The sequence below is a fragment of the Mytilus galloprovincialis genome, chromosome 7 (assembly GCF_965363235.1).
Source record: "Mytilus galloprovincialis chromosome 7, xbMytGall1.hap1.1, whole genome shotgun sequence".
Classification (NCBI taxonomy): domain Eukaryota; kingdom Metazoa; phylum Mollusca; class Bivalvia; order Mytilida; family Mytilidae; genus Mytilus; species Mytilus galloprovincialis.
In genome coordinates, this window is record NC_134844.1 from 60081009 (window position 1) to 60091951 (window position 10943).

Consider the following 10943-nt stretch of genomic DNA (forward strand, 5'->3'; position numbering starts at 1 on the left):
CTGCTTTAATACACCTTTTATGCACGATTACGATGCATATAACTTGTACAGCACAAAAAAAAATACTTAAGTATCCTGTTTTGCGTCTCCACCTACATTTGTTATCATTGCACGTTTTTATCTGTACATCCTTGTTTGTAAACAAATTTAAACTCTAAATAAAATAAAATTATGCAATATGTCAAGATACATTCAAAACAACATAAATAATGAGGTGGTGTAAGACCGTACCAATTTATAACTGTAATTTGTCTGTAACAATTTATCACTGAGATTCAGGAAAATGACACGCAGATAAACATAAAAGGCAAAAGGGGAAGGAATATAGAGCCGATGAAAAAAAATAAGCATTACAATCCTTTGTTGATTGATGAACAGTTGATTACGATACTTTAATTATTAATCATGTCTCAAGAATATACCATTGACAAGAAAGATAACTTAAAATTAAGAATCATATTAACAAACAAATAACATATTTATAATTTCCACAAATAGTGAATGGAAAGAAAACAAAACGAGTGTTACCTAAGTGCACGTACATGTAACATGTACACGCGGCGTATTTACATGCGTTTACTTTATGTTAAGCCTGATTTGAAACCAACTGTATACATTTATGATTTGTAATAGACTTTTCGTTTTGAATTGTTCTATAAGTTTGGTAGTGTTTGAAATCTTTATACTTTTTTAAATCACAAAAAGATCAAATTAACAAGATACTTCACCATATCCTGTTGTGTTGTGTCACTTATATTGAGTACGTTTGTTCGTGAATATTTACAAAAATATATAGTTATTTAAGTGTATTTATTTGTATTGTTATTTTATTCACATTATTTGTAAATAGTTCTTACAGCAAATCATTTAATTTCTTATTTCCAGTTTCCAAGTTTTGATTTCGAGCGCAATTCAATTGTGTAAATGAGAGACACTATAGCTTCGACCATAAACATCAAGAGATAAATTAAGTTATGGTGATGAACACGATTAGTAAAAGTCTAATAACGGATGAGCTTTGTACAGTTTAATGTATACACATAAAAACTTTGCTACGAAAGGAATGCCACATGTAGAGCACGATAAGATAATTCTTCCAGATCTATCCCGTCGTTTGGTTGGAATCATATAAGTTAGATGTTGCGTTTTAAAAGTCCGTCAACATGTTTAAAGATATTCATATGTGTTTCAGCATGCATAACTGTGCAAGAGTGACACCACTTGTTTTTAAGTCAGTGAATCTCAATAAATAATTCTCAACTGGTCTGTGGTAACATTGGATGCAAATGATTTAATTCGAATAACAGTAATTAATACAAAACGTCCGCTGGCGGATAATGAAATGGAAAAACTCAATAAATATAAATATAATATAAGTGAAATATTTTAACATGTTTAATGCTTGCCAATTGTATACTTTGCTGGTCGTTTTAATTAAAAGAAGAGGATACTTTTTATTACCTCTATGTCTATACTGATCTAGTTTGTATCACTTTATTTGCAAGTCCTTTGTAATACAACTCAGTGGTGAATAGTTAAAAATACATTTACAAATTTGGTTTCGTCTTAACCATCTCATTATTTACATATTTTTGAATTGTTTCTTGACATGTTACATAACATTTAATAATTTATTATATTGTTAAGAATAAATTGTGTAAAGAAACAAGGGTATACAGACGGAAACGTGCATTTTTCTGAACATTGAAAGGCATGAGTCGTGTGAAGGACCGTCAACTAGGAAATGACAAATATCCGCAAATCAGGATACTTCAAAAAGTTTATGTCTACGTTATATGATTTCATTTTATCAGAGTCGTGTATACAAACTTGAAACCAGCAGAGTATGTCAACGCCTTTCATACACTGATTGTATATTGTATGTATGTATGCAGATCAACTGGATAACGCCAGGTACAACATTCGCAATTCATTATCACATTTACATTTGCGCCTCTAAGCAATTATAACTAACCTTAATCCAAGATACTTGTTCATGACATAATGTGCTAGATTGCACATACAATATGTATGAGCTAAATTTAGGACGTCTGTCATTAAAGGATATAAATTATGGACAGATAATTTAATAAACAAACGTTTCCATTGAACATTACCTGAACAGAAAGATTGTACAAATACAACATAAGACAAGTTTTCTTTATTTAAAATTGTCAAGACAATCAACAGCATGCAGGCTGGTGTCCTCGAAAACATAGTTGTGGAAAGTAGAAAAGGGTTGGTTAAAATTCAAAACAAAAAGCATTATCTCTTGTATGTGCATGTGTTTTATCCAGACTTTTTAAATCAATATGCAGGAAAATTTAAAACAATTTTAATGCATTTTCACATTGGTCAATGAACACACATGCCTGTACTTCACAATTAACCTATGATCTTTAAATTTTGTATGAATATGGTTTTGATATTACAGTTAAGTTTGTTTATCGATGCAATCTATATCCTGCTCTCGTTTCACAAGTTATCCCACAATGTATAAAATACATTTTTACAATATTATTTTTTGTTGAGTTTTATTCTTTTGCAAACGGGAGATAATCCAATGTGAATATGTTCCGTCGATAGGTTCAAATTAATTTGCATCCGATACATATGTAGGAGTGAAACTTCAAGTCCATACATATGTACTTGTCAGCATACGTGTGTATTTCAATATGACACACGATTATACATTGGCTTTGCTCAACTGCAGTCTAATGTTACAATCTCTAACATTTGAACTTAGTGTCCTTTTTGTTGTTATGGGTAAGGGATGGATAAATAACCTGCACGCCCGTGTCTGTGTCCATGTTCGGTGTTTTTCTGCATTGTACCGATCTGATAAGTTAAGCCTTTTTCGACTGATGTTGATAATTTGTTTTTATGTTGTGTTGTTACACCACTGTTTAATGTTAGGGGAGGGTTGAACGTTTTTAATCATGTAATAACCCTGCCACATTCTGTGTGTGACTGTTTGTAGTCAGGAGACTATAGTTCAGTGGTTTTGGTTGGTTCATGTCTGTCATATTTGTTTTCAGTGATTTTTTTTGTTATTAATGAAGCCGTTAGTTTCCTCAATTGAATTATATTATATTTTTTTCAGGTTTGAGCATTTTATATCCGACTATAAGGTATTGGTTCTTGTCATTGTTGAAGGCCGTACGGTTACCTATAATTGCTTACATCAACTTTATTTTAACTTTGTTGGATAGTAAAATATGTTATTCTCGCAGCAGTGAAATCACAACATGTGGAGACATATGACGATTTGTATGCTTTGATACCTTGTCGTGCTTTTCTGTTGACATATTACTTTTTTATGATTATAGTGATAAAGATAATAACGCAATTTTAACTGTTGTATCACTATTTGTTAAACATGACTATCTCTTTTTTAAAAAAGAAGATGCAGTATTAATTCCAATGAGACAACTCTCCACAAGAAACCAAATGACACAGAGATTAACAACTAGGTCACTTCAAGGCCTTCAACAATGAGCAAAGATCATACCGCATAGTCAGCAATAAAAAAAAATGACATTTCAAACGAGAAAACTAACGGCCTAATTAATATCTGGAGTTTTTTTCACACATATATAGTTGTCAATATAATAGAATTTTGTGCGACTCTCACACAAGTGAGAGGTTTAACGAGCTATAAACCAGGTTTTATCCACCATTCTGTACATGTCTGTACCAAATCATGATTATGACAGTTGGTATCTATTCGTTTAATGTTTTTGAGTTTTTTATGTTGCCATATCATAAAGGACTTTCGGTTTTGATTTTTACCTGAAGTTCGGATTTTTGTTATATTATTTTTTAGTGTTTAAACCCGTATTGTGATAAACGATGACTGTTTTTGTGGGGTTTTTTTTTACCATTGTTTTTCCATGAACCAAAGCTAATATAAATACCATTATTGTGCAATCCATCTTTCGATATCTAAGTTTAAATTTCTAGAGTTACTTTTAGGAATTTTTGGTTCTGAATACCCTTCAAATTCGTACTCTATTTTGCCTTTTAAACATTTGTTTATTCGAGTGTCACTGTGAGTCTTTTGTAGACGAAACGCGCGTCTGCCGAAAATATAAAATTTTAATCCTGGTATCTATGATGAGTTTATTTGCCTGATACGACAATTCATTTGTATCTCATTGTTCATTTATAATGATTTATCATGTTAATACATGTCGAAATACATTGTATTAAACTTATAATTCCCCCTGTTTTAAAAACCGTCAACTTGGTTACGTTTTATGGCTTACAAACAAAGCATTGGTTATGTAAAAGATTCGTATTGTTTTAAAATAAACTTGGTGCAAAATAATTCGTTAACTTATTAGATTTGCAATTTTTAAAAGTTACAATAATTGAATCGCACAAAAAAGTACAATAAAAATTACAGATTTTCATTTCATTTTATTCTTAGGTCCTGTTATGTTAACTAGGACCTGTAAATAATGTATAGCTGACTCACTCGCCAATTTAGGCACGCCTGCATACGCCAAAACATTTATGAAATCTACAGCACTGACTGTCATGAGTACATGCTTTTCCACGACATGTAATAACCATTTGTCTTTTTACGAGCCTAAAAAAATAAATAGAATTAATACATTCAATACAAACATTAATAATCACATATTTCGTTCATTGGAACATTGATATAACAGTGCATATTTCTTAGAGGTTGAAATCTATATGACATGTGTTGTTACAGAAACGCGTAAAGTACAAGTACTGACTATAAGGTCCACATCTTACTTTGATTAACTATAAACGTTTACGAGTTAATTCTGCTGGAGTTGTTTTCCATTCAGTTGTTATTCTGCCAACAACAAAGTCATATAACGCTTGTTAATGACTTATAATTTACACATAAAGGGTGCCATCATATCCATCAGAAGCACATGCACTCATCTCCAATTTTAGTGGGGTTTGGTTTGATCCATATAGAATTTGTTACCATTGCTGTCCGTCTTTTTATTCTTCTCATTACTAATATGGTATATTTCGAGTTTGTGTCTATATGATCACTCACTATCTTCGAGGCATAGCATTTATTATACGGTACAAAGAATATTCCTTATATATGTTCACGTTGCATTTCTGAATCTGTTTGTTATAACATGTTCACACAACAGTATTGATTCATTACGCATTTGGATTGTAAATAAAGATATTTTAATTTACAATACATGTCCTTTTGACATTTAATAATTTTTAATACATTTTCTGTATGCAAAAGCACTAATTTAACCATCGATTCACACGTATCTAATAATCAAACCGTACAACGCAACTTACTTATGGATAAGACTATTGTCTTCGAACATTTCTTCATGTGCCATGTTAACTGGAAGTAAAATGTTTGTTTATATCAAACATCATAACCAGGTTATATATTTTTTATAAATATCCATTATGCATCACGAAAATGTCGCAACTAAATAGATGTTCCTTCATTAAAGTATGATTACGAAATAAACTGTCATGCTCTTGGGGTTACCCAGCATCAGTAACGATCAGACCTAAAAGTAGATAAATTCTTACGATGTAAAAAAAACTTGAATGCTTGATGAGCTGTGTAACTAAAAACGGGATCTTATGGACTAACCAAATAGTCATTACGTCAATCTGTACTGCAGATGTAGGTACCTTAGTTTTTGAAATTTTGAAAATTCATCAACTAGGCATTAAAGAAATGTATGTTATAAATCGTGTCAGAACTAAAACACTGACTTCTGAGATTATACTACAAATGTGGGTTATCAGGTCAATAGCAATATCAACCAAGTGTAAGACAATTACAAGAAAACTCTATAATTTTGGTGGGTCCAAAAACAAAATCTTATCAGTAGTCCTCTATCACTCAGTCACGGAGATATATATATATATATATACACCTACAACATTTTAACAGTAATCCATGATGAACAAAACATATTTCGCATGTGTGTTCCTTTGTTATATGCCATTATTTGCCAGCACATAATTTTATATACGTAATCCCCAATATAAGTTATTACATACCTAATTTTATTCTTTGACATAAGCATAATACAAGTATAAATATGCTTTGTTTCAGGAAAGTATGTTTCCTAATTTATTTAGGTCAATTTTGTTGTTAAAAGTTTCAAATAAATATTCTGATATTCCAAAAACTAACTGACGTCAAATGTTTTACAAAAAAATCTTAATGTGATGACCTTCCTTTATTCTGATTTTGATTGAAAGTTTATGATGAATAGTCCCCACTCCAGTTCTATGCTCACTTCCATTCCTCTCGCCCTTCAACACTAAGTTTCCGTTAAAAACAAATACAAATCAAAACAAAAGTAAGAAAGCATAGAAGGAGAGGTTGATTTTATGTCAATAGTAAATTATTCTAATAACACAAGTGTATAAATAACCTCCATAATTATGCATAGTCTTCAACAAAGAAACTCAAATATGAATGACCTAATGTGTAAGTTACTTGAACATTTATGTGTTGATTCAGAGCAAACTTATGTCTCCATTTGAAGTGAAACCATGAACCGTCATTTAAAATAATTATTCTTGTACATCTGCATTGGGATATGTTGGTCTCCATTAAATGTGAATGATATAAGAGATTCACGATGTGAGTTTGACGCGAACTTGACTAATGGTTGACTGGGCAATTACTGATTACTGATCGCTGAAATAGTAACGCCTACGGTTACAAGGACTGTATGTTTTAAATTGTTCTGCTTCTTACAAAATTGGGACTGAATTAATTATCATACTTATTGTTAACTCTTCATGGTTCATTCGTTCATATTGTTTGGTTTGATTGCCGTCCCGTTCACCTACACGTGTATTAATGAGAAATTGATTCGTTAAAAAAATGGTCTATATCTACTGTTGTTTGAAATGGCGACCCTTACAAAAACTAAACATTTATACAAAAAAGGAGCATACAATGAAGAACAAACGGTAAAGATTTAAGAGGTGACATCAATAAAGTGTAAAACTTGTTAATACATACACTGTGTTCCTGTCCGTGGAAAAATAAAAGCAATCGTTTTGTTAATGAATATAAGGATCGTTCCGAGAGAAGAAAGAAATATACACATATACATATTACATTCAAACTTTAAATTTAAAAGATATTTTTATTTTGGCTTACCTCCCACTAACATCAGACAGACGATTAAACCAATATTAACCTTCATTCTTTTCTCTCTTTTGTTTTTTGTTATCTACAACAAATATATATAAACATTATGAAACACATTTGTTATCATTTAAAATGAAGAAAATCACTTTTTTTTATCAAGAGTACAATTGCAAACAACCGTAAACAGAAGCTATAAGACTTGTGTATGCTAAAAAATAAATACTTTTTAATGTCGCTGATGAAAGGGTGTCACTACTATATTTTATTTTCTCTTGTCACCGTTTGTCTTAATTCAGATTTATTCTTTGTATTTATTTTGTATTATTTATACACTACACATATAGTGTGATTGACAAATTCTATGTAGTCTAACTTAACTGAATACTTGAAAGCAATTCACTCTCCATCTTTTTTTCCATACCAACGCAGAGAAATAGCATGCTGACTGTTTAGTCGGATTATTTCTAGTACATGTAAGTGCTGATTTCAACATTTTGTATTTAAAGATACCGTGCATTGAATATTTGTAAAAGTAAGTCAGGTATATTGTTAAATATTGCTGGAGGCTTTCAGTTACCGTCATTTCAGATAGAAAAGTTATGTTTTTCTCTCATGATCATTTTGTTCAGTGTCAATGTCTTAGAGGTAGGTATTTTTGTTTCCGATATATGTGCACTCGAACACGAATATATCATGAGAGCTTCATTGCTAAATGCAGCTGAACTTTCTACAAGTGCAACGCATACAATTATGTGAAGCCATTCTAACTTTTAATTAGTTAACATAATTTAATTGTTTTAACTTAAATGGATTGGTTTCGTCGAAAGTGGAATATGTCAGTCCTGGATTTTACATTACCTGTGCCACAATGCATCACGTGATTTTATGCAACAGATGTTCATATCGTACAAGGTGGTCCTACTATGACACATATGCCGCTTACATCACAACAATCCTTGCAAGTTTAAATTGATAAAAACGTCGCTCCATCTTTTGCATGAAGCGCGTACTTTTTTACCTTTTTAGCAACATTTTAAGTAACATTCTTTCTTATCGCTGTAAACTAACAAAACATGCATTCAGTTTTACACTTAATATGATTGAAAATATACTTACATTGAAAATACTGTCATAAGTGTATTAATGGCTTTGAAATAATCTTCAGTTGATCTAGCTTTTATACTCGAAAATGACACACAGAAACGATATAACAAACAAATGAAAACTGAAGTATCCTGCTTTGTATCCTGCTTTGCGGTTATAGGTCTTTTTATGATCTATGTCCTATAACACGACTATTGAATTTTAATGATCAACAAATGCACGTTTCCTTCTGATTATCCTTGTTTGATTACAAAATTAGTTTTAAAAATAAATAAGTGTTATGTAACATGTTTAGATACTATTCAGAATGATGATTAATTTATCATGATGATGCACGACAATGGTAAACACAAACAAGGATACAAATAATGTAACGGTATGGACATAAAGCGATAAATAAGTATTTGTCTTCTTATTCAAAACTATCATTTAAGTTAAAACAGTGTATCAGAAACTCTGTCTCACCGACAAAATGTTGCACAAAAATACATTCGGTTAGAAAGAACTTTTAAATGTTTTAGTTGCAAATAGGTAATTTCTTTTTTGGTTAGACATGCCCAAAACAGTATAGCATAGCAACCTGCGAATATCATTATCCTTTACTTGCATATCAAAAATTTCAAACGTGGCACGCAAGTTTTTAGCTGAGGTAAATCCCATTTGTATCAACTACTATTTACTTCAGATGTTTTTAATTTTTTTCACTCGATGAAAACATTTCTGCTAGTTTTCTCCTATTTATGTATTTACAGTATATACAGCATTTACTACCACGAAAAAACTTATCAGTTATAAAGAGTAAAATATACCTGGCGTCACAGTAATTCATCACATATCGACATTATGTATTAAAAAGGATAATTATTCACAATCTTTTATGAATAGTGAGTTCATTGTTATTGAATGAATAAGCCGTATGATTTAATTAATATCGAAGATACATGTCAATAAAATTAAAAATGGAAATGGGGAATATGTCAAAGAGACAACCCGACCATAGAGCAGACAACAGCCGACGACTCTTTTAAGTCATCTTTTTATCTTCAACTTTCAGATATGTCTTTTTTACTGTTATACCATAATCTGTAAACTAAGAATTTAGTTTTGAAAGTTTGGACTTTAAATGCACTTAATAATGTTACTGCGAAACAAGTTACAGCACTACACATATAGGCGATGAGATAAAACAAGGACAAATAAACTGTCGACTTATAATCCAGTTTAATAGTCTCTTTGGTATCTTTCACCTCCCTGTTATTCCTTAGAAAAAAATTGAAAAAAAGAATAAATTAACAGTTTGCTAACCTTTTTTTGAAATTTTGTAATACTAAGGCTTTTTTACCTCAGGAATAGATTACCTTAACTGTTGTGGCAAAACTTCTAGGAATTTTTTGTCCTCAATGCTATTTAACTTCGAGCTTTTTTTTATTCGAGCTTTATTGCTAAGTCTTTTATAAATGAAACGCGCGTCTGGCACAACGATACCAAAGGGACATTCAAACTCCAAAATTAAAAAAAAAATTAAAACGCCATTGCTTAAACAAAACAAAACAGACAACCAATTGTACACAACATACAACATAGAGAACTAAAAATTAGGCAACACGAACCCTACCTAAAACTGGTAAAATACCATACTCTTGGATATGTCAACATGTTTTTTAGCGTTGATTCATTCATGTGACGCGCAGTTTATACTTCGTTTGTGGAGTCCTGGTGGGATGTTGTAAATTTATGGCAGGTGATTGTTGTTATTCTGCGGTTTATATGTAGTAATGTACTACTATATATTTTATTGACCTTACTGTTGTTTCTTATATTTGTACTGTCTTCCCGTCACGTTACGTTGTCATTTTAGCGGTTGTTTTTTAACATTGCCATATAAGCGGGAGGTTTGGCTATCCATAAATTCAAGTGCAGCCAACTATTTTGTTTTTTTTCAAATGTCCATTAACATAACAGGTTAATGACAGTTGTTATCGAATAGTCGTGTATGTTTGCGTTACCTATTATTGCAGTTCAGAGTTGCTGATGTTCCGTACATTTCCTTCTATGATTGATATGTTTTCCTCGATTCTATATTGCAACTCGGATTTTTTTTTTCTTTATAAATTTATGAATTTTGAACAACGGTATACTACTGTTGGATTTATTTAAAATGTACAGTTTAGAATGCATTACAATGTTAAATTATTAGGATTGACATCACGATAAAGGCACCTCTACATATTGTTTTTGAAAATGTATAGGTGTTCGACATATCTAACATAGTTTGTGGACCTGGTAGTTTTGAGCACATGCAAGTGCCAATGAAAACATTTATAAAACTCTGTGTCTATTTAAACAACACATTGATATGGTGATGACACACTTTTTCAATCAGTTAATTACTGTATAGAGCTTGCATGTTAGTAACTGTTAGTAGTCCTTTGTTTATTAATGTATCATTGTCATTTTGCTTAGATTTTTCAGTTACTGTGGATTCATTTTATCTTGGGTACCAATTGTCGTGGATTGAACAAATTTTTTTTTTAACAACATAATAATTCTATTCATCAAATATTGCTTGTTACAAAAACTATCAAGATTCCAAGCTTCTCTTGATGTACCCTGTTACACTCCACTGACTACCCAGGGAATAATCAGCTGATTAGATATACATTTATACATTTTATTAGCTATATAGGTACAG

The 10943-nt window shown here is 31.1% G+C and overlaps 1 protein-coding gene across 1 annotated transcript; it reads right to left on the reverse strand.

Moving 5' to 3' along the window:
* Positions 1-4402: 4402 nt before the first annotated feature.
* LOC143081835 (uncharacterized) lies at positions 4403-8436 on the reverse strand. Its single transcript, XM_076257513.1, has 4 exons — positions 8264-8436; positions 7157-7229; positions 5311-5359; positions 4403-4594 (listed from the first exon to the last, which is right to left on the reverse strand). The coding sequence occupies exons 2-4, from the start codon at positions 7200-7202 to the stop codon at positions 4489-4491; spliced, it is 201 nt and encodes a 66-aa protein (XP_076113628.1). The 5' UTR covers positions 7203-7229; positions 8264-8436; the 3' UTR covers positions 4403-4488.
* Positions 8437-10943: the final 2507 nt, after the last annotated feature.